This window comes from Drosophila melanogaster, chromosome 2R (assembly GCF_000001215.4).
Source record: "Drosophila melanogaster chromosome 2R".
In the NCBI taxonomy this organism is placed as follows: Eukaryota; Metazoa; Arthropoda; class Insecta; order Diptera; family Drosophilidae; genus Drosophila; species Drosophila melanogaster.
This window is the reverse complement of record NT_033778.4, coordinates 9,275,937-9,302,821: the sequence shown is the minus strand read 5'-3', so window position 1 is coordinate 9,302,821 and position 26,885 is coordinate 9,275,937. Positions and strand designations below refer to the sequence as shown.

Sequence of the window (26,885 nt, the reverse complement as noted above, 5' to 3'; positions counted from 1 at the left end):
GTTCGTTCATGTTTAATAAACATTGCAGTTGATGTGTGAATCCCCGTATATGTATTTACATACAGTTGTTCGCGTACATATTGAGTGGAAATGTTTATCGACCAGTTCCGGTTAATCTACAAGACAGTTCGAATCGGTTTAAATTTTTTGTATTTTTTTTGTTTTATTTATTTTCGTTTTTTTATTGTTTAAATCGTTTAATGTTTTAATAATAGCTCCTCGCTCACATTCCTCACTTTATCGCAACCTGCGTTAATTTCGCTCTCTGTGTGTTACAATTTACACTGTGAACAAATATGTTTTTTTTTTAGCCTTACTGCTCCTTGCGACTTGAGCTTGTTCTTTAAACTTTGTTTTTTTTTTTTTGTCTTGTTTTGTTTTGTTTCGTTTCGTTACTTTTAATTGAATTTATGTTTTTGGGTTTTGTTTGGTTGCTTCTCTGCTCAATGTGTTTTGGTTTTTATGTGAGTGTGTGTATTTATAAATCGATTTATATATGTTATTAATTTTATCTGTCGTTTGTTATCCGCTTAGCTTGGTTTTCCTTTGTTAGAGTTATTTTAATGATTTCATTATCGTTTAACAAAATTAATAAAAACAGTTTGTAATTTGTTTGTTCTTTGTTGTATGTATATGTTAATTGATCAATTTATCGTAATTCGCATATTAAAACAATGTAACGCATGATGTTGCATCTTCTGCCTCGACTCGCGCTCTATGAGTATTATTTGCAAATTGTTTCGTAGCTTAATTAATGCCTTCTGGGGATGTCTTACATTCGTGTTGACTTGTTATTCATCTTATAAATCTAACTGATTGCATTTACACAGAGTGTGTGACGACGAGTCTGAGTGGAGGGGCAGGGAAGGAAAGGGAAGGGTCAGAAAGGGGCGGGGCAGGTTGGGTCAGGATCGTGATGTGGAACTGGAACTGGAACAGAACCTATAGGTTATTACTAACTCAACCGCAACCAAGGTTCGTGTATGTAAGTGTGTGTTTGTTCGTTTAAAGCGTTATCCTCTATAGTTAAGTGTTAACAATGATTATGATTATGGAAGTCAGCTGAAGAAGTCTGTATCGGTTTTGAAGTTGAGTTACCATCATATTGCGAGTTCCCGTCTTATAACTATGTTATGCATAGGTATTTCCGTTCTACCTTCCTCTCCTCAACCTCTATAACTCGACTCCCCTCCCTCGTACTCCGTCCTTTAATCATACATACATACACATGGAGATATATTCATCATCGAGTTTTGGGTCGCTTGTCGTTCTCGACTTACTAATAAATTAAAACAACGCTAATGAATTTTTTTTTCGTCTCGCTAATTGTGAGTTCTCGTTTAACGTTCTTCTTCATCGCCTGCTCCGCTCTCCACTAACTTTTCATTTATTATCGTTATCAATCAATTATCAATTTCAATTTTCATTTATACATACTAGGTTTTCATTTAATCTTTTTTCGCTTCAATGCTTTAGTTTTGTGCCTTGGACAAATGTCTGTTAAAAGTCGCTTTCTTATTCCACTTCTCGATTCCGTTTTACATTTAAGTTAGTTTTGGTTAGATGGGAGTACAGTGTTGGCTGATCTCAGCATAAGGTCTTAGGATCTAATTGCGCAGCGGAAGTTTCTAAATCGAATGCACACAGATCTAATCCAGGACACAGTGACTAGCAACGTAGACCAGCTACGTTTGCAATGGACTACCTATGACGACCCTTTCTGAATAGCAATCCCAAGTGGGAGATGCCTTAACAATAAGAACTCAAGTCTGCAGTAAAAACAAGTCTAAGTGACATTAACAAAACAAGTCGAACAATGATGTTATAATAATTTTCAAATATCAACTATAAAGTATAAACTAGGAGCATAATATATTCAAACAATTCAGAGAATGTTTAGGTTCATTGGTTAGTTTACCCACACTAAAACGTACGTGCTTCCTTTCGATAGTATTATATTCATTACGTTGGCACATCCATCGCCTAAACCTTCCATGTCCTTGCCAAGAATCCTCCAACCCAGTGCTCTCTCAATTTATCCCGATTGCTTGATACCCGTATGGAACAGTCAAAGTTCTGGAAGTCGAAAGCCTAACCCAACGAATGTGGATGCAGGTGCGAATGCTAATGGCGATGTTGGCAGTGTTTTCGCTTTTACGCATTTTTCAATTACGATTTCGATTGCGATCGTGTGATGTCTTCTGATACATACTCCCAATGGATCTACGGCTGATTCTGTCGGCCATGCGGGGGCGGTCTTTATCTACTACACATAATTTTTTAGTCTGTCGTCAGGCATTTGGCGAGCATCGAGCATCATCGAGCGTCTTGCTTATTGTTTCTATTCTCTGTGTTTAATTTTAACATTGTGCGCGATTTGTTGAACGTTTGACAACACTACAAATAACGGCAGTTTTACATGCTGATGCGGATGATTTCCGGAATTTCTTTGGGGGCAGAAATGCAACAAGATTAACAAAGAATAGGCCACTAACAGAGAGTTACGCTGTCCAGGAACTATACAAATGCGGGTTGGGGGTTCGTTAAGCAAATTAAAATGAGGAACTCACTACATAGGAAAAGAGAGACCGACCAACTACAATTAGACCCCGCGTCATCATCGTTTTTCTGGCAACAACATTTTATAGTCTCTGTTATCTATATCTCTTTCACAACTTATAGTCTTTGGGGTTAGATTAGATTTCCTGACTCGAGTGGCAGTCTGTTTGTGGGGCTATCCAACTAAATAAGGCTATTTTGGCACACAATCACAACGGAACACGGAACATCTATTGTACAACAACGATAACAACACAAGGATGGCTGATTTGGGGGCTTGCAACTGATCTGTGGGCTAAATTTTGGGGCGTTTGAATTGAATTTTGCGAATTCAGAATTCGTTAAGCTGGCTGCAGACGGTGCAGTGATATTCTTCGACGTCTCCAACCAGCCATGCTTCTGATTTATGGTAACGTCGGTCCCCGTCAATGAGAATATTGGATAAATGCTACAAAAACTGCTCTTAAGTGGTTCGCGCTTGTTGCTGTTGTTGTGGGCATGGGTGTATGTGTTTCTGGGTGTGTGGCTGCTTTGCTTTCGCCTTTTTATAATTCACGTTTACGCTTACTTCACTATTGTACAATGTGCGACTTGCATTATTATATTCTCGTAATTATTTTATATAAGTATATATGTATATATGTATGCATGTTGGTGTGTGTTTGTGTGTGTGTTCTTGTGTCGAGCTGCTGGGCTACTCTTATTTTGGGTTTTTCCATTTTTTCGTTTTGGTTTCTGTAAAATGCGCTAGTTTATTGATACCTTCTGTGGCGCCCAACGTGGGACAGTCATGAACCTGTGGGTTTGCCCGTCTGCCTGTCATTGGCACTCTAAATTCTGTCCTCCTCATCCTCTTCCTCCTCCTCCTCGACCTCCTCGCCGTTCTCCTCTAGCTCCTCCTTGTAGCCAGGATGCTCAGAGATGGCATAGTAATTGCCATTGTAAATGACGCCCAGTTCGCGCAGCGCATCGCCGCGTATTGTCGCCTTTATCGTCCAGTTGTAGCAGTCGTCTGACTCGGACTCGCGATCCAATCGCTCCACGTCAAGGATCTTGGAGTTGAGGCGTTCCAGTATGATGCCGATGTCCTTGATGCTGAGGTGACGCTTCTGGTCCACCGACAACTGGTCGATCAGCAGCAGAAACTTCTCCGTCGTCGTCTTGTCGTCCTCCATCACCGTGTTCTCCGTTTCGCTCTCGGAGCTATCCCGCTCGGGAGCGATGTCCAGGAATCGCACATGGCCCTTGGCGCCCGAGGAGCGGCGTTGCATGCTGCCGCTTCCGCCGCCACCGCTGCCGCCCAGCATAGGATCCATAACCGATGGTGCCGACTGCGGCTGGGGACTGCTGCTTCCGTCCTGGATGGGCGACGTGGCCACGCTCTTGTGCACAGCGATCTTGCGCCCCTCCTCGTGCAGCGCACAGCAGTGGAAGTCGCACTCGGTGGTGCTGGGACTGCCCGCCCTGCTGGGCGTGTGGGCGTGGTGGGCGCATTCCGGCGTGTGCACATGGACAGCTCCCACACCCACGCCTACGGTGCTGTCGAAGGAGCTTCCCTGCTTGGAGAGTCGCCTGCTGCCGCCGGGTATCACAACTCCTGGCGGCAGAACAACGCCACCGGGATGGTATATGCTCGCCGGTCCGTCGTCGCTGATCACCGTTATTTGAGGGCTGGCATAGCGCGGCTGGGAGGACTGCGACGACACCGACTTGTTGTCCAGCGAACTCTGCGCGGAGAGGCCCTTCTTTGAGGGCGAGTACTTATCGGACGACAGCAGCCCATTGCTGCTGCCCAGGCCGGAGCACATGCTCCCCACTCCGCCGCCGGCGCCACCGCCTCCTCCTCCGCCGCCGCTTCCTCCACCCTGCCGCTGATCCCAGTGCAGAACGACCGTGACACGCCCTTTGTTATCCATGATCTTCCACGACGGTGTCTCATCGTGCAACTCCAGCGCATGAATCGTCTCACAGACGATTTTCGGTATAGCTGATATGGCTGTAAGAAAAATAATAGAATGAGATCCGAACCACTGAGAAATCCCAACTGAAGTTCAGTACGGAATGATGAGAAGGTCAACTATCGCCTCAAAAAATAGCTAATACGATATTCACTTAAATAGACTTGTATAAGAATCGGACGACCATGTTCTTGAAATTGTAATGACTGTCATTTAAATCTCTAAATAGCATTTTTCTTTTGTTTAATTTTTACGTCTTACGTTTTTGTTTACAATTCAATGCTAGCAGCGGAAATCTTAATAGCTTGCCAACGCATTAAAAACATGCTGAAATTTATTGCATTCAAGATCCAATGTGTCTCAAAACAGAGGATATAGTCCAAAGAATTGTTTAAATTTCTGTTCTTTAGAAATTGAATAAGTTCAGCCAACTATAAAAAGAATTTAAATTCATTCGCAAACAATTGACCTTGAAATCAATTCAAACAAGCCACATTGAAAGTTGTGCTAAGTACTAAAGTAAATGCTTGCTCTATGAATTAGTTATTCAATTTGAATGAAATTGAAAGAGTCTTTGATCAAATATCGAAATAGACTTTTTGCAAATATTTAGCTATAAGGGTAAGGCTCATAATTTACGCAGTGATAACTTATTTGAATTTAATATTGAATCTAAATGAATGTTTCCTCTGACCAGGTCTAAATCTATAATTAAATTTCCCGTGGCCAGTACTGATCCCGAGATGGGAGTGAACTTATTACACCCACCAGCCTTTATGACATCGACGCCAGTGGGATACCAGCGCTCGCCCTGCCTTAACAGCAGCAGCACCGTATTGTTGGCCAGGGTGCGAAAGTATTCGCCATCCTCGATTTGGGTTCCATCACACTCCAGAACAACGCGCACCGGTTCTGAAGCAGGAACCCCCAGCTTATCCTTGCCGCGGACCAAGAGCTCCTCGAAGGTCCCAACTACGACGCCCTTGCGCACATTCCGCCAGCTGTCCCAGATTTTCAGTGGTCTCTTGCCGCGAGACTCCTGCGAAGAGAAATTCGGATTAGTTGCGTTTTACGAATTACAATTCCAACTGCTGGCGAAGGAAGGGAAAGTGAAAGCTGAGATGTGGGAGGATGGGGATGTGGGATGTGGGATGCAGGGTGCAGGGTGCAGGATGGGCGTGACACCTGTGAAACGCTGCGCACGAAAAACTGACAAGTGGGTGTGGCAGCAGGCCCGGACTGTGTCATAATTTCCTCAGCCCGCTAATTGGGCTTCTCTGGCTTGGCCAAAAAGGGCGCAAATGTCAAGGCCACAACTGCTGCACTGCTCATATTAATTGTAGATATCTTATGGAATAAAAGTTGAAATAAATCCACGGCCCTCACATTCGAAATAAAGCAAATGCAAGTGCTAATGCTTGAAAATGGAAACATATATGTACATATAAAAAGGGCCAAAGAAAATTGAAAACGAATCCTTTTGGCTAACAGCGCGCACAGCTGTTGGCTAACAGTTGCAGGCAACAACAACAACGACCAGCCAGCCAGCCAGCCAGCCGAGCAGGACGAAAGCTGCAATGTTTAATGTATTGCAAGGACATGAGTGTGGCGCTCCAGTGACCCAGTAACGAGTGCAGCACACGAGCCATATACAAATATCTCTCTTCGGCCAACCAAGCCCCCAAATCCCCCGATCCACCGATCCCCCAGTTCATTCCCCGCCCGTTCACCCAAAATAAAATGTTTGAAAAATTACAAAAAATTCATGTTGACATTTTGCTTATTCCTCCGCACCGAAAACAAGCAGAAACTTTTCATAAAAATATTTCATTTCCCTCGCTCTGGCCAGTGTTTTGTGTGCTCTACTCGCCGCCTCATCCCTCTCCATCCAAACCATCGCACCGATTTTCCTCTTGGGATAGGTCAGTTGCTGCACCCCAGCACCATATGGCACCGAGGGAGTGCAGCGGGTCGGGGATGTGCTGGCTATTATAAATTATGAAACTGATAATACTATAAACAGCGAGCACTGCCAGTTCTAAGGCTCGATAAATCATATTATGCCGTAAAACAATTGTTGGAGAACTGGTTGAATATCGTAGCACTTTAAGATTGTGTGACTTAGCTTTAAAAAAAGGGGAAACTTTAGAAAACAAGTGGGTAATAGTACCTAAAGAAAATGTATAACATACGCTAAAGGTGATGCTTTATCTTCCCTAAGTAAAATAGTAAGATATTTCATTTCATGCAAGAAAAGAGGCAAACCAACCACCAACAGGTTGAATAATTTCAAATGAATTTCCAAAAACCATTAAACTAGTTATTGAGCAGTATTGCCCAACAAGCTATTCGATTAACCAGTGTGAAATGCATTTGAGGAGGTATTTAGAATTGGAGGTGGAATTGGAAACCAAACTGGATAAAGGACGGAATAGATTGAGTTTGATCTAGAAATGAAGGACATTTGCAGTCGATGAAAGCTAAACACTGAATAAGTATGGGTCGCAAAGCGAAACTATTACCATTGCGGACAGTCCGCCGTTTGTGACCGACGACGAGGGCCCCGTTGTGATGGCCCCACCACCCACTCCGGCCCCACCCGCCGCCGCGGCAGAGGCAGCTACGCCCTGCGTGGCCTGGGCCGCCGCCGCAGCTGCGGCTGCCACTTGTCTGATGCTCAGACAGTTGCAGAGCGGCTTCGTCACGCCCAGCGTGCACAGGGCGTTGGACCACATGGTGGTGCTGGTGGTGCTGTTGGTGGTGCTGCTGCTGCCAGCCACTTTTAGGCCGAGTCTCTGCGCTGGCTCTGCTGGCTTGCTTGCAATGGTTGGCCTCGTCGCTTCCAAGGTCGTCTTACACTTGGAGCTCCAAGCTCTGGTAATCCATGTCCGTTTTAAAAATCCGTTATATAAACCCGTAACCGATGTACGCCTTACAAAATCCGGAGTTGCGGATGCTTTTACCAAAAGTTCTACAAAAATTAAAGCTTATTGCTTATTGTTGGAGTCATAAATGCCTTGCGTTCAGGGGGAAAATTCGTAATTACAAAAATTGTTAAGGGGGTCACGAAAAAAAAAACGCACTTTGCACAAAATACAGCTTCTGGTATAAATGTTATCGTCCACGTTATTTGGTTACTTTAGTTTGTTGTAAATACTGGCAGAGTTGAAGTGCCTAGAATTTCGCTTTTCACTGCTCGTACTTCGCATTCGCATTCGCATTCGTATTTTTGGGGCAGGTCAGGGCGGGTTGACCTTCGCACTTTCACTTTACGGATACTACGCGCCTGCAGCGCCCTTTTGCCCGTGAAACCGCCGAGTTTTCATTTTCATTTGATGCTGAGTCCCAGTTATTAGACTTAATTATAGCTCGTTTTTAGAAACTTGATTTTGTAGAAAAACGCTTGATTTGTTTAGTTATAGCACCCAGTGGGAACGTGGTGTTTCCACGGGCCAAAGCAGCGTCCTTAGCTGCCTGTGTGCCTGGCAGCCTGGCAGAGCAAACTGTGAGTTTTCCCGACGAGATGCTGCATCGGATTTCACTACGGTAGCAGCTGCTGCTTCTGCTGCTGCTTCTTCTTTGACTTTTGGGGCTGGGTGCGTTTTTGCAGCGCGTTAACAGCGCTTGAAATGAGCACGAGGCATAAGCGCGAGAGAAGTGCAGTGAGAACGAGGTGAAATGCAGCACAAAGCTTTGCGAGAGCGAGTAGGACAGGTGGAGGAGTGGGGGTAGAAATCCCGTTACTACTATCTAGTCAATTTAATGCCTTCAGTTTTTAGGTCCCCAATTAAACCGTATTTGTTTTATCCACCCCACTATTTCCCATTTACTACCTTTTTTTCCATAATTTTCGATGTTTTAACAGGTAAAGATATTTCGTCGTGCTTTGGCCTACATTTGCATCAATGTGATATAATCAGGACGCCAAAGCGCGCGCACCTTCTCCCTCGAAACGCTTTACCAGCATTTCATAAGATCCCATCAGTTTGATTTTGTAAACATTTACTTCCAATCAACGGCGTTCAATTAATAGTGTTGCTATTGGATTGTGTGCCCCAGGAAAATATTTAGCTTTCTTTTAGACCTGATCTTGCTCGACATTTAAACTCTAGCATTAAACATTGAAGTCTTTTAATAAAAAGGGTGAGACAGAGAGAGAGTGATGCACTTTTATATGAAGCTCTCTACCTCTCGCAAAAGCATTGCCAGCTGTAAATGTGAATGGATAACAGAGCACTAAAACTCCTGTAATTGCTGCTGGCCGAGATTTTTAATTGCAGTAAGAAGAAGGAGAGATAAAGTTGTTTTGTTTATCCTAAATAATGCCAGATCAACTGCCAACTGAAAGCCATCTCGGCTGCATTTTTATCAGCTCTTAAAGGAATTCCAGCGCTTTGGGAATTCGCAACTAATTTATTTTTGGAGACATCCTCTCAAAGCAACAATTTTGGAAAGGCCAGAGAGCGAAATTCCTTTCAAAGGGGGCGCGAGAAGAGGAAGAAGAACAACAGTTGCAGCCACACGTGGGATGGAGGCGGCGGGAAAGGAGGGCGTTGGGGGAGTGGCACATCTGTGAGGCGTAAGTATTACCTCAGTTATTTGGGTCAAAGCTATTCACTCACCCGCAAAGCAAAACGAAACGAAGGAACTGCATAAAACATGCACAAACACACACACATATGCAGAGCAGGAGCTTGAGGGACACGCACACAAAGAGACTAATGCGGGCCACAGGCTTAATAGGTTTCTCTAGCGGATGCGGACGCGAGTGCGGAGCATCCGCAGCGATACGCCTTGCTAGATACACTCGCCAAAGGTTGTCATATGAAAAATTCACATAGATGGAGCAGAGTGCCTGTAGTTTAGGCCAGGCATGAATCGTATCCATTGCACCCATACTCAAGCAGCAAAATAAAAATTTGCCTAATCTTCTCTAGAAGTTGATTTATTCATGCATCCTGTTGTGTTGCTCTATAAAGAACCTATCTTTCGTTCAGCTGACCACGTAAAGAACAAAATATCTACAAAGACCAAGTCAAAGAAATATTAAAATATATTATAAATTTTACTTTGTTCAAATTGCATGTTATTAAAAAAAATCTATTACCTAGTATTATTTTTGATTATTTTGTTTCTACTGCTTAATTAAAAAATTCATTCCTACAGAGAATAATTATTTGTTACACGCAGCATTTTTATTATTAAGTTGTAGTGTTGGGTTAAACTTCTTTGGAAAAATATGACATAGGGTTAACTGTTTTAATGTTGGGAGAGGCTAACACCGTTGGTTGCAGATGTGAATGATGGGGGATGGTGATGAAGTGAGAACAGCTGATTTTGGCAAAGTAACTTGCGGTACCGTGGTGATCGGGAAAACTAAAACGGTTAAGCCGTAGTTGCCGGCTTTGCTTTGCTTTTAGCACGTTTGCACTTACCTCTCTGGCCATTACGACATGTTATCACCAGCGGCACCCGCTTAGAGGGTCTGCCATTTGCTCAGCGGCAATAACAACAAAAACAACACGGGAGCGCCTCTTAGAGCGAGGGAGTGGGAGAGGCAACAACAAAGCACACGCTTTTCGCGATACGAGAACTCTCGTGCGTCTACTTAAGTATGTGTGTGTGTAGGCGGCAAGCGGTATAGACGGAGAGACAGAGAGAAAGAGTGTGGGAGGAGTGTGTGCGTGTGAGTGTCTCAAAAATTCTCTACTACACGTTTATTTTCAATCTTCTCTTCCCGCACATTTCTCCAACGCGCCGATGCTGTTTCGTTCTTCCTCTTGCTTTTCTATCCTGTCCTTTGGCTTCCTTTCCTTCTTCCTCTCCACACCAATCACTGCGTGGGTATGTGTGTATAGGTGTGTATTGGAATTCGCAAAGGTATTTGATTAGGAAAGCTGGGATTTGTTTAAACAATTAGCATGCATCACTTTTTGCAAATTTGTTACAGTAACTTGGGTCAACCCACGCCCACTTTTATAGGTGCGGCTGTTGGGCAGGATTTGCTTTTTGGCAGTGGTGGTGGTGTACGTGTGCGGGATGCTTCTGTGTGCGTGCGAGAGAGCACATTGGAGTACCGTTATCGCTGGAGCCACATTTTCTTATTTGACATACACTTTTTTGTTGCACACGCACACGCGTTTCGTTGTTTTTTTTTTGTTACTTTAGTAAAATTTATTTTCTATACTCTCTTTCTTGAAAGCTTTCTTTTAACCGTTTTTTGTCCTTATCTCTTGGTATGTACGACACACACGCTTCACATACGTTCTAGTTTTTGGCAGTTGTTCAATTGTTCGAATTAATTCCGATTTCGGAATTTGTTGTTTTAACGATTTATGAGTTTTTTCGGTGCGGAAACAATAACATTTAATTCATTTTAAGCCGAGAAGAAATGCAAATCAATTTTTATTTTCGGCAACACTCGAAGAACTATCGTTATCGATTGCGATTTCTTTTACCTGTAGTATTTCGTGTAACATACTTTTGGGTGGTGCAGAAAAGAGTCACGCTCGAATATACTAAACTGGGCTGCCAACTTAGCTTTTGATTTGTTTTCTTGATTTTATATTAACACACCAAATAAAGAAATTGCTTAAGACAACTGTCCCTTTTAAGATATTATTTCCCAGATTAATATACGTATATTTGATTATTGGTGACAATTTTGGATACAAAAGCCAAAGTTATCGGCCACTTTAATACTAATAAAATATGACCAATATTTGGCATTTCTTGTCTAAATATTTGCAGCCACTCTAAGATTAATATTTTACCAACTTCTTTTAGCAATAAAAAGTAAATATCTTTACTGAAAACGTCAACTAAGGTCTCCCACATACAACTTAAAATGGACGACATACGTAGCAGCATAGATGATATGATGGACCGCTTTAACGACAGCATTACCCATTCGGCACCCAAGAAACTACTTTTCAACCGGCTTTCCGCCTCCTTCGATTTAGGAGTTTGTAAGTTGTAATTTACAGGCGCGAACGTAGAAACTAACAAGTAACTCCTCTACTAGCACCCAATAAGCGACGTCGGGAACGGGAATCACCGGAACGCAGTCTTAACGACACCGCCTCTTCCCTCAATATGCCCGCCAACGATTCCATGGCTTCTTTGCAGAACAGCAAACTACGGACCGAGCTGATCGAAACCAAGGCCATAGTAATTCAGCTGCGTAACGAAATCGAAAAGAAGAGCCGGGAACACAAAGAGGCCATATTGCTGGCTGAGAACAAGAGCACGGCCTTAAAGGATCAGTGCGACATCACCAGCAAGAAGAATTTGGAGCTGCAGGACGATCTTAAGGCGCTTCGTAAGCGAGAGCTGGTCTTGAAGAATGAGGCCAGTCGGGCCACCGCCGAGTTGAACCAACTTAGGCTTAAGTTCGATGAATCCACGCTCAAGTTGCAGAAGGAGAAGTACCTGCAGAAGGAGGATGCCCGCGATGTGCACCTGTGCATCAACAACGAACTGAGCGAATATCGCCGCATAGCCCAGCGGGCCGATCTCGAACTGCAGTCTACGCGCAACGAACTGGAGCGCCTACGTCAACTCAATGAGGAGTTACAGGCCAGGGCTTCCGGATTCGAGCAGCTGCGCGCCAATCACGAGAAGCAAACGCAAAGCTTGAAGGTGGCCAACGATCGCATTCAGGAGCTGGAGTTCGAAATTCAGTCGTATAGCGACTGGAAGGAGGTGGTCAAAACCTCACGAGAGCGCCTGGCCAGTGTTCCAGATTTGCTAGCTGAGGTGGAGCATCTGCGCAGCCACAACAAGCATTTAAACACTCTGATAGGCGATAAATTGCTTCTGGAGGAGCAGGTCTACGACTACAAAACGCGACTGGAGCGGGAGGAAGGTGCTCGGGCGGAAGCAGCTTCCCTGCAGGTGAAACTGCTTCACATGGAGCAAGAACTCAAGGAATGGGTCAAGGTGGCCCAGGATCACTGCTTGGCCAACACTTTGGTCAGCCCAATGGCCCTACGCTCGCGCATTGAGCAACTGCTAAAAGAAGACATCATTCACGTGGCAGAGAAGACATCATCGGCTTCGGATACCAAGCATTTGAATGTAGGTTTTGTCCAATGTGTTCCAAGTCCAATTTATCTGACTCCATTTTATAGACCACAATTCGAGATCTAGAGCATAAGTGCGCCATTTACTTGAAGAACATCGAGGATCTCAATATCGGACTGAAACGCCACAAGAACTTCAAGGAGCGACTGCAGCGCAAACTGATCACCGTGTCTAAGGAGCGCGACTTCTACAAACAACTGGTGGAAAACTTCGACAAGGACACGACCCTGAGCAATGCCAGTGTGGCGGACATGACGCAGGACATGCAGGTGCGGGTCCGAATGGAGGTGCTTGAACGCACCGTAACCGGATACAAGGACATGTGTGCCACGTTGGAACGCGAGATTCAATCCTTGCGCCAGCAGGAGCTTGTGAACGAACCTGCCGGAGAGGGATACGATAGCGTCAAAAAGGAACTGGATACGCTGCGGATGGAAAACGATCGGCTGCGTCGGCGCAAGGAGGAACTGGAGATGGAGATGATGCACCGCTGCTTGCGGGGCGACTTCAACATGAAGGACTTCAAGGTGGTACACTTTAGTGAAAATCCCGCTGCCGAAGCCTATGAGTCCACCAAAAACATGATGGAGAAGCTGCAGGCGGAGATTGAGCGACTCAAGCGGCGCAACAAGAAGTTGGAGGACGATAACGAGCAAAGGCTCAATGAAACCACCAGCACGGGCGGCATGACACTGAACTTTAAGGAGTTCAATCAACTTCAAGCCGAATTAGAGTCCGCCAATGGCAAGATGCGGAAGATGAGGGATTGCTTCAAGGCGGCCCGAGAGGAGTTCCGCGATGTGTGCTACATGCTGCTAGGCTATAGGATCGATCGAATCGGTGCCAACAGCAACTATCGGTGGGTAGCGATTCCATAGATCCTCCATCTTAGTTGCTAACATTTAATATTTCTCTTGCAGCATATCGAGCATGTTTGCAGAGGGACCGGATGACTATCTGGACATCAGCCTCAACGAATCGAACTGTTTGGCGCTACTGGAGTCGCCATATTCGCACACATTCAATCCACCTATTGATCAGCAGCTGGCAGCCAGCAACTTTCCCGCATTCTTTTCCGCCCTCACCCTAGAACTATTCCAAAAGGCCACTGTCACGATGACTTAGGTCATCATTACTTTAGTCTGTCTTAGCTTAAGCTAGCCGAGTATGAAGGCATTGAAACTTATTCTTGTCCGCATCAGATATACGATTGGTTTTTTATTTTACCACGCTAACAATAAACTTCCCCACATATAAATACATATAAATTATAGTAATGCACAATAGAAATTGGAATACCCAATCCACTAAGTGGAGGTCAGGATGTGAGCCACCTGCTCCGGCGTTCTGTGCAGCAGCTGCTCCGGCTGCTCGAAGCCGTTGGCCGGATCGTGGACGCGTTCGTAGATCTGCTTGTAGATGGCCACGATCACGTTGAAGGATCGCTTCTGAACGGCGGCCCGGTGACTGCTGGACATTATGAGCTGCACCTGCGGCAGGAGCAATACATCGGGTAGTTCCAGAAAGGCGTCCATCTTGGACATGAAGATCTTCAGCAGGTTTGTTTCTATTTTAGATTGATTGCTCTGCAGAATGGCGTAGATGGGACCCAGATTGAGGTTCGCCACCAGCGATGATGCCTGCTCGGAGGTCAGTGTGTCCAACTGGGCATCCGACTGCGCCTGCAGCCGCTCCACGCGCTCATCCATATATTCGTAGACAGCCAGCGAGCTTTGCATGTGATGCAGACAGTTCAAAAGGTACACACCCATGTCCACGGTGGGCAGATGGGCAGCACTTTCTTGCACGGACTGCAGCAGCGGATCTATCACGCAGCTCACGATCTTTGTTATGTCGGCCTGCCGGCCATCGACCATGGTGGCCACCGAAAGAATCTCTTTGAGCATATTTAGCAAACGTGCCACGCTTGGCGGCGGTACAAGATCCCTTTGCGGCGGTTCCAAGGCCAGGCCCGATCCTCCAGAGGGACGCTGCAAAACACTTCTCACCTGGGCAGCCAAGGCGCCCAGGTAGATCTGCTCACTGCTCTTCTGAAGCTCCACCAAACACTCCTCCAGGCTGCCGCCCTGCACCACCTGGCGCATTATTTGCTGGTAGAAGCGTAACAGATTGGAAATGGTAAACAACACAATAGTGTCCTTCTCCGCCTGCAGTATCGTCTCCACTCGAACCTTTAGAGGATGACAAACTCCATCGGCTATGTAGCCCAAAGCGTTCTGCAGCTGGTCGGAAATATCTATTGCAAAACGAAGAGCACTATTTTGGTGCCATAATGTATGCATTTTCTTATCTTACCCTGCTTATCGCACTTTTTGAACAGCAAAGATAGGTTCTCCTTTTCGGTGGGAATGCTCTGATGCAGCCACGCAAACATATCGCCAATATATCTCTTCGGATCGTGGGCATGCAGCTCAATGGGCTTGGGGTTCCCTCCAGGACCCCCTTCCGTCAAGGCCTCAATGAACTGACGCACCAAAACCGCTCTTCTCGCAATGGCGTATTCGTCAATGACGTATCTGCAAAGGAATTACTTTTATAAATGCTACAGGAAAGTCCACAAAATGGACACACTTGAATAGCACCGGACGGTCCTGCAGCCGGCTCATGGCTTCCACAATCAGCGGACCTATTTCGTTGTTTTCCAAACTGCGACAGTGGTTCTGAGTCCATCGGTAGAGCCTTTCCAGAGCGCCCTCCTGATGCAATGTCATCTCCTCCATGATGTCGATGGCTGCTGTTTGGTATCCACACTGCATCAGCAGCCGGCAGTCAGCGTGAATGCTTTGTACTCTGTCCAATACGCGAAAGAAGTCCGCCACAATGGGTGCATCTTTGGCAGCGCCATATAGTAACTGGTGCTCGGCTCCGCTTAGCTGAAAACGAGCCAGAAAAGCTTGCGCAATCTGCTTATGCACCTCCAAGCGGTCCCTCTCCCGCTGCATGGTGTTGGTCTGCTTGATCAGATCCTTGGTGAGCGCCTTTGAGGTCTCCAGATCCGATTTCATCGTCTCTACTGACGTGGCCATCGTGTCCAGATCTTCGCACACGGCATCCAGCGAGAGCTTCACCTGGCGGAAGGCCTTCAGAAAGTTCTCGTTGATGCCCACGGAGCGGTGTTCGATCTGGCTACGCAGATTCCTGCGATTCTGCAGCGTATTCTCCGTGAAGAAAGTGGACAGACCACTCAGAGCATCCAATGTGTCCTGGAACCGTAACGCGGTTATTCGCTATTGGCCAAGCTTGGGTAAATTGGGCACTGACCTTGTCCGACTCCAGGCGAGCCTCAAGGATCTTGTTGACCCTCTTCTGGATCCTGTCCAGCTCCTCCGGTTTTTCCTGCGTCGAGCTCATCTTAAACAGTTGAGAGTGGCCAGGTGCGCGAAAAGTAAACATAAGTTTGAAAAATACTTAAGACCTAAATGAACAGATGTAATATCTCCTTTATTAATTTTATTTTAAAGATATGTTTAATTTTATTTAAAGCTATCAATATCAAAGCATAGCTACTAAATGTTTGAAACGGCAACATTTTTTAGATCGCACTTTACTTTACCCCAAAAATACCAAATAATATTTACTGAATCCCTGGTTCACATGTTATAGAAAAATAAAACAGTTGCGTTTTCGACAAATTAAAAACAATTTCTTAAAATAAGTTGTAGTCATCTAAGTTTTAAATACATCCAATTAAATGGCTGCCCTGGCCAGCTTGACTGCCCAGTACACGGATTCCGAGAACGAGGGCGATGCTAGTCCGGATTCACAAAACTCCACGGCGTCCCTGGTTTAGTTTCACCTTAACTTTAGTCGAAATCTTATAATCTCACTAAATGCATTTCTCAATACCCAGGTAATCATACCGCCCAAGCGACCCACGCCGACGCCCACCAAACAGGACGAAGAAAGCAAGCGATCTAAGGAGAAGAAAAAGAAGCGGGCCAAGAAGGTGCGTCGGTTGGTGAGCTACCAGGATGACACCCTGATTTCTGACGAGGACGAGGACCGCGCCGCAGCGTCCTCTAGTGAAGAGGAGTCCAGCAGTGGCGACGAGAGCAATAGTTCCAATTCCCAGAGCGAAGACAGTCCCAAAGCCAAGGATAAAAGCAATGCTGGTAGTGGTTCCAAGGACGGGGACACGCCCATGGAGGTGGACGAGGAGCCGGCATGTTTCCCGGTCGAAGAACGCACGGCTGAGAGCTACGAAAAGGATGCCAAGTACGCCAAGTACAAGTTCCAGCTGCCACCCGAGCCAAAGGGGAAGCCGTCCGCCGAATTAGTGGCCAAAATCACTAAAATGTACACAAAGATGAACCAGACCAATATGGACATGAATCGCGTAATACAGGATCGCAAGGAATTTCGCAATCCCAGCATATATGACAAACTAATAAGCTTTTGCGACATCAACGAGTTCGGTACCAACTATCCGCCCGAGATCTATGATCCTTTGCAGTGGGGCGAGGAGTCCTATTACGAGTCCTTGGCGGCGGTCCAGAAAACGGAGATGGTGAAGCGGCAGAAAGATCGCAAGGACATGGACAAGGTGGAGCAGGCCACTGCGTTGGCCCGGAAAGTCGAGGAGGAGGCCAAAAAGCGGTAAGCATGCATTTAATCTACTGTATTTATTGAATTCATTTGTTAATTCGACTTCGTCCTGCAGCAAATCCAAGTGGGATCAACCGGCACCTTCGTCAACCGTTGTTAAGACCACTCTTCCGGCTCTAACCACCACGGTTACGGGCACCAAGGGCACTGTCATTTCCGCCTTTGGATCGCTGCCGAAGAAGCCAGCCGTTTAGATTTTAATTTTTAAATAAACATTTAGTTTTAAACATTCTCATCCCAAGGCTTTCAATAGAAGCCTTTTTTGGGTTTGTTTTTCCTTTTTTACACGGTCTTTGGTTTTTATTATGTTCTGTTTCTTGACAGCTTACACTGTATGTTATAATGAACAACAAATAATATGTAAAAATCATCGCTGTTTTTAAATACATTTTGTTTACCTTCAGTTTTAGGAATACCCCAAGTGCGCACATCACATACGAAAGTGTTCAATGGTATTTTCTTGGTATATTTAAAACCTATTCTGCATATTGTTCTCACTCTGGCGCGGTCACACTGGCTGTAACTCGAACATCCGTGTGTGTTGGGTTGTACTTTTGCGTTTTAAATTACAAAAACACAAATAAATACAGTGTTTATTTATTGGAAGCAGTCGGCGTTATGATTTGAAAATAGGAGTGCGTGATACCTAATTCGATTGATAGATTCGGAGTAAAATTTGGAGAACACAACACAGGGCAGAGCAACAACAACCACACACCGAGAGAAAAGAGAGAAGACAACGCAGCAACAGCAAAAGAATTTTTCGATCTGAGCCGAATGAGTGTGTGTGTGTGTGAGCGAGATAGCCTAAGATTTGTATAAAAAGATGAAGAAGATGCCGAGATTATTGTTTAACCCAATGTCCATGTATGTGCGTGTGTGAGTGGTGAAAAATTCAGTTTAAACATTCTTGGCCGTGCCATTAATTCAAGGTGCATATAAATGCGGATGTGGCCATTTAAACGGCAACCGGTATTTCGTCTGCCCCTCGCTTCCCATCCTTTTTTTAGCTGCGCGAGTCGCTATTTTGCCGCAACTGGCGCTGCATCTCTCCTTCCCCTCGCACTCGCTAGAAAGCTTATTTATAAATCCAATTGCAAGAGCGGAACAGAAAATAAAGAAAAAGAAGCACCGTTCAATTGTGGGCAATTTCAATGGGCGAACGCCATTGTCTCTGGAATATGCATAATATTTAGCAACAGAAAAAAGGGGTAAAAGTGGGGAGAAAAGAGCCTAAAGGAGAAGAACAAGAGCAAGTCCCCATCTCTTTGTTTCGCTCGCAACAATGAGATGCGCTGTCCCACTCTCTCTCCCGTGCCTCTCGCACCATTGCTCAGTCTCTCTTTCACCTTTCGATGCTGCCACTTGTTGGTGTGCTTGTTGTTTGCCGTGCGTGTGTGTTTGTGGGTTGCCCTGCCCAAAAACAACATAATTCTATTCAGCTTGTTGCTTTTTCGGCCGCAGGAAATCAAATGAGAGCGCATTCGATAAAAAGAGATAAAGAAAATACTGTTCGGCATCAGGTGTTAAAGTGCTAAACAATTCCGAAAGCCAAAGGAAAGTAAACAAAAACGCGACGCGTGTGCTTGTGCTTGTGTGCGGCGCCAATAAAAGCCAAAAGCAAAATACTGACAACCAAAAAGATACACGCAACAACAAGAACCATATTCATAATAACCAACAACTAAATACTACAACAAGAAGCTACGGCATCGAGTGATTCAACGCGGCGCACCAAATAAACCATGTCGGATTCGTATTATCAGGTGAGTGTGCGTGCGTGTGCATGCGTGTGTGTGGAAGTGTGCGTCTGCCGGTCAAAACGGTTGCTTAACTTTTTCCCTATCAGCTAGCGGCCCCTCCACCGCCCCCTTGTCTGTTTCAACCTCATTCGTCGAATCAGCCGTGGTATTTTAAACATTCCTACGGAAAATACAGTCCAACTTCACTTAATTGAACTTTTTACTCCAGTTTTTATTTTCAAAATGGAAAATTTAAAGCCCCAAATATTAACTTTTACAATATTCTTTAATGACTATTCAAAGAATCGATTGTCTAATATTTGTACTGCATCTGACTTTGATTGTTTTTTCTTTAACTCGAATTTAGCACAGATTGAAAACCCCTTATTTTGGTTGCAAAGTTTGCTGGACTGTTAATTTGGGTTGTGGCTTATCGAAGAGGCATTTCTTGTCTGGGTATGAGTGCTCTCCTTGCTGACACACCTGTTGCGCACCGGTGATTTCCGCTCCAGCTGACGGAAACCACTTGTGGGTCATCATCCCCGGAGCTCCTTAGTAACCGCTCATCGACCAGGGATAATAACCGTGCCAATGAGAACAGCAACAATTGGCTGCAAATGACATCACTTTCGTTAGGTGGCGTGCACAAATCGCGTTCCACATTCAAATTCACATCCAGTGCGCCAAGTGGCAATTGGCTTAAGTGCGTGACCCACAGGCTATAAATAGACACTCAACGGTCAACAATTTTATGGATATTTTTAATACCTAATTTGAACGCCTTGAATGTAAGTGGAAATTGCAGAAAATCAGCAAAGGAAAAAGATGACACTTAAAATTGGGTTTTAAAATTGTTTGAGTTTTTTTAAATCATATATTGCTAAAGTACAATTACTATTCGATTTCCGAAAGAAATTGTACATAGATATCTATGCATTTGTAAAATATTCTTTAAGCCTTCTTATAGTTTTAGCCTTTGCATTTGGTATTAAATCTCAGTGGAAACTTTTTTCCGTGTAGTGCAATTACTGACGGCTTGCAATTAGTGAAGTGGCCTGCAATCAGTTGATTACAGGGTATTTAACTGTGCAGTTTATAAATAGAAACGGGCGGCCAAGTTGTTTAGGTCGATGCGACGCCGCCTTATCTCGGAACTCGCTTATCGCTCTTTATAAGTTCTGATTGCAGCTTCTGTGAAGATGTTGCTGTTGGTATCGGGAACAGCATCCATCACGTAGTGAGTGAGTCAGAAATCATTCAGCAGTGACCCATTAAGTTAATTTCATGAATCCATTCACCAGACCTCGCAGCTACTTTCAATGGTGAATTATTGCGGGATGGCATGGCGCATGGGATGGGATTGAAAGTGCAACACACCACCAAATAATATAAGCCCAGTGGGTAGTCACACTCGGTCGGTGTTTAGCCAGAAAACCAGATTCCCGAAGGAGGAGGAGCAGCGGCAGCTCCTACTTACATACTTTTGCCATTTACGGTGGTGCACCTGAGTTGCAGAGGAGACGTAATCTGCCCGCAGGTTCGCCTCTTTCAGACTTCAGAAAGCCGAGAACCGGTTTCGGTTTCAATTCGAGCCATCTTGACGGTGTTCTAAAGCTGCTCGGCAGAACAGGGTCATCCAGTTGGCATGGAAAACGGCACTGATGTTAAAGGAAAGCCTAGAAAATGCCGGAGTATTTGATTCAATAGGGAAATAGTCCTAAATAATCGATTAACAATTGAATTGAATATATTAGGGGTTTGGCGTTCTTTTCTAAATTTAAAGAATGTACAAATAACATATGTTATGCTGCGATGAACTTTATTCCATTTAATGTGTGCTTACTGGCTCTTAAGTGTTTTGAGCTTGGTTTTAAGCATTCTTGATTTGTTTAACAAATTTGCAATGGGCAAAAGGACTCGACAAACACACTTGCTTGTATGCTAGCGGAATGTTAGTCAAACAATTGGTATGGGGAATGGCGGTCCGACCATCAAGTGTCACGTGTCCCTGCCCCACTGCCTCCTGGCCATCTCCAGCGTCATTGTGTGGCCACATCTTGGCCACTGACAGGCTGTCAGAACAAACAAAGGGCCACAACAACGGGGAAGCGAGGGGCGAGCGAGGAGTTCTGCAGCCTGTTGTCTCTGGCCTGTTGTTTACCTTTGGCTTCGACTGCATCCAGCAAAGTGGCTGCGACTGCCAGATAATTCCACCAAGTATACCAATTAAAGGTTTATTTTTTCACTCAAAAATAGGTGTGCAAAAGATAGTCATACTGACCTCGAAATGAAGTGAAACCACAATATTGGAATAATTCGTGTTCTTCATATCCATTAATGTTGAATAAGTAGCGTGGGAATGTAAGAATGACAGGTTTTATTAGGGATTTAGCTAAGGCTAAATGTTTTTTCTACTTAAATTTTTTGAAAATAAGAAGATTTTTCTGATGAGTAAATATCAAAACATTCTCCGCAAGCAATCAAAGCAATATTTTCAACCTGGAATCAGTTGTACACATAATGTATTTTTATAACTTATTCCGTATTTCTCAATTTATTCGATTAAAATAGAAACATTTCTCAGCATTTCTTAGTGCAGTGAATTTCTTTAATTAAATTGCCACTCGGTCGCCGTCTTGTTTACAGCTTCAATTTTCCTCTGATTCCTCGCTGTGTTTCCGCACACATTTGTTTTGCACGAGTTTTCCTCAACCCTGCGATGGGATGGGATGCATTTAATTAAATTCAATTTGTATCTATTAGGTTGGCGTGGGGCAGCCAGATGGAGGCTGATAAGCTTATCATACTGCGACTAGTCGTGATTCGCAGATGTCTGTGGATTCCAGCTGCGCAAAAAGTTTTATTTGAGCGTTTGAGCGATGATGCGACTTAGTCTTGAGCTTCCACTTTCTCCACCCTCCTCTACCCTGCAAACAACAAAAAAATTTCCCTTAATGTGGCGAAGCTCCACAGATTATATTGTTTATATTTTATTGGTGCAGCCAGTTGTTGTGCTCATGTTTCGTTATCAATTCGACCCTCGGAGCCAGCTTACATAAATTGAGCAATTAAATGTTGCAAAATATATGCATCGCTGCTAGTCAAGCGTTCAAACGGAAACTTTATTACCATTAGTTTTCCCTCTTCGATTTTTCCCGAGAGGCAAAAGAAAGTGCTTTTCGTACCGCGGGGTCGACGGGCATTGGAAATCATTTAATTAACTTGCTGCCTATCGCCGGCATTTTGTTTGTGTTGTTGTTCGCTGGCGTTATATCACACCCATTTGCCTGCCCCTCTGCATTTGACTAAGTTAATTCATAGCTCGTTATTGCCTGTTCAAACCCCCACCCTGCCACCCCTCGCATTCCGCATCCTCTCGCGCCGTGGGCACATTTAATTGCTGCAATTGATGAGTTCAATTGCGCAAATTATTGCGCTGACTTTGTGCTACAGCTACAGCTGCTGTTTTGTTTCTTTTCCCCGGATCAAAATGAGATTGTGGGTGTGATTGGTGCCGATTGGATTGGTGCCAAAAGCAACAGGTGAGGAGCTAGGATACGACAATATTACCTTGGTAATCTATTAGAATCGGTTTATGCCGCTAGTTGATGAGCATAAGTTATTGACCAGCCCAAATTAATCAAAATCTATCGTAAGTTAATCAACTCTGAAGTGATTAACGATTAGGTGTGTTTCGACCTTTTGAAAGGTCAGATCTTAGATAGTCACTCAAATACATGTTATAACCATGGTGTTTTCTCCGAATTGTGATTGTCAGACCCCGAACTATGCATATGCCCCATTTCGAGGTGCCTCACTTTTGGCGTAATTCTTTCGCCTGGATTTTGCTTGGCGAACGGGTTTTCGCCTTGAACTCGAAAAGCGGAAAACTCGAATTCGGCGCATGCAGGTGTCCCCAATTACAGTGGGTTCTCGAAATTGGGACAACGTTAGTTAGCCAGCCTGTGCCGCTCGACTCTTTTAGGTTGCAAATGATGTGAGAACCAAGAACCACAACAAATACAGAAACTAGTTGCAGAAGTAGAACTCGTCTCGCCTGACATGTGGAATGTGGTGCACCTTAGGCCAGGCCAGCGTCTTGAACTTGCCACACTCCGTTTGGAGTTGCAGTTGCAATTGCAATTTCTTTGGCAGCACAGTCAACCGCTGCACGTGCAGCCGTCAAACAGCTGGGTATTGTTGTTTGTTTGGTCGTTTTTTTTTTTGTTTTGTGTCTTTGCAGCCACCGCTGGCCGTCCATTTCCATCCAATTTTCCTCGCCTGCGATGGCTGCTGCGGTAACATTGATTTCTGTATAATTTTCGTAATTTTCACTTTCACTCTACCAAAAACGAACAAATGGCAAACAAAAACAAAAGTTGGGTCGCCACTACGACTGCAACTGCTGCGGCAATTGCCATAAAGCATTTTTCAATCAAATTAACAGCATGTTAATAGCATAACAGAGACATGCCACTTGCGCATACATATGTGAGTGAGGAAGAAATAAGGGTAGGGTTGACAGATGCACTGAGCGTAACTGCGAGTTATTTGATACAAACTCTCGTGTTGGAATGGTGTGAAAAGTTTTTGGGTTGCAGCTTACTTACCAATTTATTTTATTTATTTAATTTTATTTAGTGACATATCCAAATAACATGCTAATTAACATTTTATAAAATTCATAAATCATCATTATGATTATATACCTTGGCGACTGCCCTATATGGCATTTTTCTCAGTGTTGGGACCATGCTGCAGTGAGAAAGAGAGGGGAGAAAAGCGTGCCAGGGCTACACTACAATTGTTTGGCAAACACCTGCGATGCTCCGTCCCTCTTCTCATCTCGCGCACTCTCCACGTTTGAGAGCCGCTCTCTGCCAATTTTCCCACTCTAAGCTGGCTTCCTCAAACAAACGTCGTTGTTGCTGTTGTTGCTGTTTACTAAACCATTTTTTTTTTCGATCGCTGCAAGTGTTGTTGACCGCCGCGCTTGACGCCGAAGCCAGTGCCTCAGGGGCTGCTCTCAAAATGCCGTTGTTCGTTGATTGAATGCAGCAGCAGAAACAACAACAACGAGCCACGAACAACAAACAATGCTAAACAGCTTCCCATTTTAGAGAAGAGTAAATAAATTTTAGTCAAACGGGAAATTTGGTTCAAGTAATGGTAATAAGTAAGCTTTGTGAAATATTGAAATATTAGTAATTTTATGCTAATTCTAAGCACTACATTTCTGTTGTTTGGCTAATAATTATTGGTAAAATTAGACATAAAAGTTTGAAATGTTAGAAACTGAATGTCTACTTTCTATCATAGTTAACATAACTCTATATTTTATTTAAGAAAAACCAATAAATGACTTCAGTAATGAAAATGTCTGTAAATTCTATTCATTTCACTCGAGCTACTTAAAGGAATAGTTGTGGTTTTAGTTCTGAAACTTTTCCATTTTGTGCCCATTCCCTGCGATAGTTCTAATCGCAGCGATAGGTGCCGCACCAATACAACTCATCTGCCATTCGTATGGTGGTGTTTGTGCGGTGAATTCATGTTAATCACATTACGTGAGCGGCTAATGCCTCGCCGATTCTGTGGGAATTGCTCTGATTTTTGTTTTTATCGGTGCAGCAGTTGCAGTTGCACCTTTCAGCTCTTAATGCAATTAGTTGGAGCCGCTGCTGTTGTGCTCCTCCCTACCCATGTTTTTTTCCATCAAATGGTCTTCGACACATCAGTTTTCCCACCGAAAAATAACTGTAATAGTGCACATGTTTTATCATTTTTAACTGTAGCGAAAACTCTGGCATAATTGGGTTGCCGTTGCTTGGGATTTCGGGGATAAGAGGCTTTCAACTGGTGCTGGTTTATTCTTTTAACTGACTGTTTAAGAAGATGCAAATGAGAGTCGACACCCTTCGCATGATGTCTTGAAGCCAGCCAGTCGGAACTTTTCAGCGGAAAGGGCGCCTTCCTCTTTGACGTCGGCCGACACTGTGGGCCCTTTTCCCTGTTTTTCCCTCTTTTCCCTGCCCTGCTATGCCCGCCCCTTCTGGCCATAAACGATTCTTCTTGGCAGCCATTGTTGCCGCTGGGCTGTCATTGTGGCAACATACAGTCAAACTTCTTTGTTGTTAATTACGTAGAAAGTAGTTGAAAGAAGCTTAAGTATCTGAAAAACATTGAATCAGTATGTAGTGATTTTGAAAATTAAAAGATATTCTTTGGGTAACATTGTAGTTTATTAACTGCGCTTCCCATTTTGCACTATTCGTCTGCGAGAGGCTTTACTGTACCTTTCCTGTTATTGTTGTACTTGTTACTGCATGTTGCTGCAGACGACAACGATGTCTTCCCACAGCCGCATCGATGCGACAGCAAAACTCAGACACAGAGCCAAGTTAAAGCTATAGCCAAAGTTAAAGCCAGGCGACAGCCAGAGTTTTCCCTTTCGTTACGTGACAGCGCCCAAGCAATCACACGGCCCGAAAAGCACCATCCTACAGATACATTTTCAGAGACATCTACATACGTCTGCAGATATGTACATCTGCAACAGCCGTGGCTAAGACCTCCGACAATCTGCATATCCATTCAGATCTTAACTCGGCTTTCATTTGCTATGTGGTAAGAGCATTCGTTTTGGCATTGTTCTTGGCTCCGTTTCCCTTTTTAATGACATAATTGACAGGCACTCATTTTCCGGCTGAACGCGGCGAACTTTCCCGAAATATCCAATCCATTTCCATTTCATTATAGATCTAAACGAAAAGATTCCGTGGTTTATGCGACTTTTTAATAATAATAATGTTTTCCGGTCGTAAGTTGTTGATGCTTCGGAAAGATTATACCAATTTCGGTTTAAATAATAGTAAGAAACGCATAGCCATAGGAGAAATTAATTTAAGAATCTCGGCGGTAATATTAATGTGTCTTGAAAAATGTGATAAAATCTAGTGTACATAGAGTACAACAGAGTACATCGCCTTCTTATGGCTTTGGACACTTTTCCTTGTTTTTTTTTGTTGGCCTTAAAGAAAAGGAGTTGGAAGAGGGGCGTGTAATTATGACGAAACTGGCTGAGTTGTCTTGTTGGCTGGGCAACTTTTTGGGCGCTGTTTTCGAAGCGAGTGCGTGGCAGTGTTTATAGTGTTTTGATTCAGTGTTGTTCGGTGTTCGGCGTTTTGGGACTTGGGTTTGTCAACCTCTGGGATCTTGGATCAACGTGGGCTGGGCGACTGGCATGACGCATTCGACGCTTTTTGGTTCGATTGCCGTATTTCGGTTTCGCTTTTTCGAGCTAGAGTGAGCGAGACTCTTATCAGTCGGTGCACTTGGCATTGGACACATTTTCTTTTTTGGCTTGCCGTTTTTCATTTTGGCTGCACATCCGACATCCGGTTTCGGGTTTTGCCAGCAATTTCCGTTTTTCCAACGCGCATAGTGTTGGCAAACACACAACCCCACAACGGGCCACACGTATCGATTTAAAAACCCTTTAATAAACTCATTGAATAGGTCAGGCGGGTGAGTCAGGGCCGCCGAAAAGGTTGGCGGAGTGGGCTGATAGAAGGGAACCACCCTGGGTATGGATATCTAATTAGTTACTCGTTTGTGGGGCTTCTTCACTTTTGTTTTACAGAGGGTTGATGGCCTTCAATTCAATTCAGGTGGAGGAACTTGCAAATATTTATATGAAACTATGGGTAAAGTAATCAATATAACACTGAAATCAGTCTGGTGCGACTAGTAAGAGATTTTTCAAAATTATGCTAGATAGCAACTGGCAAATAAAGTTAATAAAGATCCCGTTTTTAATAGTTTGTTCTAGAAAAATTTAGCCTTGGGTGAAAGAATTTCTCTAGAGCGGAGAAAGCCTTGGGCCAAGAATTCTTCTAATTGAAGCGGCGCCACG

At 44.2% G+C, this 26,885-nt stretch overlaps 5 protein-coding genes and 1 non-coding gene across 16 annotated transcripts in view; 3 read left to right on the top strand and 3 right to left on the bottom strand.

Moving 5' to 3' along the window:
• Drep2 (DNA fragmentation factor-related protein 2) lies at nucleotides 1–10,966 on the bottom strand. 4 transcript variants are annotated; one of them, NM_001259293.2, is made up of 3 exons: nucleotides 9,953–10,965; nucleotides 5,286–5,556; nucleotides 1–4,555 (listed from the first exon to the last, which is right to left on the bottom strand). In NM_001259293.2, exons 1-3 carry the CDS (start codon nucleotides 9,962–9,964, stop codon nucleotides 3,390–3,392), a joined length of 1,449 nt encoding a protein of 482 aa, NP_001246222.1. In that variant the 5' UTR covers nucleotides 9,965–10,965; the 3' UTR covers nucleotides 1–3,389. The 4 variants fall into 4 exon arrangements, with proteins under 4 accessions (NP_001246222.1, NP_610478.1, NP_001097238.1 ...); NM_136634.4 differs by having other exon boundaries at nucleotides 612–4,555; nucleotides 9,953–10,966; NM_001103768.3 differs by lacking the exon at nucleotides 9,953–10,965 and adding an exon at nucleotides 7,040–8,027 and having other exon boundaries at nucleotides 612–4,555.
• Nucleotides 10,967–11,256: 290 nt separating this feature from the next.
• Nucleotides 11,257–13,865, top strand: Mad1 (Mitotic arrest-deficient 1). The gene is made up of 4 exons (NM_136633.4): nucleotides 11,257–11,485; nucleotides 11,542–12,596; nucleotides 12,650–13,461; nucleotides 13,523–13,865. The coding sequence occupies exons 1-4, from the start codon at nucleotides 11,365–11,367 to the stop codon at nucleotides 13,725–13,727; spliced, it is 2,193 nt and encodes a 730-aa protein (NP_610477.2). The 5' UTR covers nucleotides 11,257–11,364; the 3' UTR covers nucleotides 13,728–13,865.
• Nucleotides 13,796–15,995, bottom strand: Cog6 (Component of oligomeric golgi complex 6). Of its 2 annotated transcripts, NM_165673.3 has the most exons (4): nucleotides 15,885–15,995; nucleotides 15,195–15,826; nucleotides 14,919–15,139; nucleotides 13,796–14,859 (listed from the first exon to the last, which is right to left on the bottom strand). In NM_165673.3, exons 1-4 carry the CDS (start codon nucleotides 15,972–15,974, stop codon nucleotides 13,910–13,912), a joined length of 1,893 nt encoding a protein of 630 aa, NP_724783.1. In that variant the 5' UTR covers nucleotides 15,975–15,995; the 3' UTR covers nucleotides 13,796–13,909. The 2 variants fall into 2 exon arrangements, with proteins under 2 accessions (NP_724783.1, NP_610476.1); NM_136632.5 differs by having other exon boundaries at nucleotides 13,796–15,139.
• Nucleotides 15,996–16,187: 192 nt separating this feature from the next.
• CG2063 (uncharacterized protein) lies at nucleotides 16,188–17,512 on the top strand. The gene is made up of 3 exons (NM_136631.4): nucleotides 16,188–16,407; nucleotides 16,474–17,219; nucleotides 17,284–17,512. The coding sequence occupies exons 1-3, from the start codon at nucleotides 16,315–16,317 to the stop codon at nucleotides 17,420–17,422; spliced, it is 978 nt and encodes a 325-aa protein (NP_610475.1). The 5' UTR covers nucleotides 16,188–16,314; the 3' UTR covers nucleotides 17,423–17,512.
• asRNA:CR45132 (antisense RNA:CR45132) lies at nucleotides 17,228–17,977 on the bottom strand. The gene is made up of 2 exons (NR_124483.1): nucleotides 17,627–17,977; nucleotides 17,228–17,398 (listed from the first exon to the last, which is right to left on the bottom strand).
• Nucleotides 17,725–26,885, top strand: part of Pkn (Protein kinase N) — a 32,788-nt gene continuing 23,627 nt past the window's right edge. For all 7 annotated transcript variants that reach the window (NM_176110.2, NM_001299313.1, NM_001259291.2 and 4 more), the window contains exons 1-2: nucleotides 17,725–17,863; nucleotides 18,693–18,994. In NM_176110.2, the coding sequence (NP_788290.1) occupies nucleotides 18,974–18,994 (21 nt within the window). In that variant the 5' untranslated portion in view covers nucleotides 17,725–17,863; nucleotides 18,693–18,973. The remainder of the gene's footprint in view (nucleotides 17,864–18,692; nucleotides 18,995–26,885) is intronic.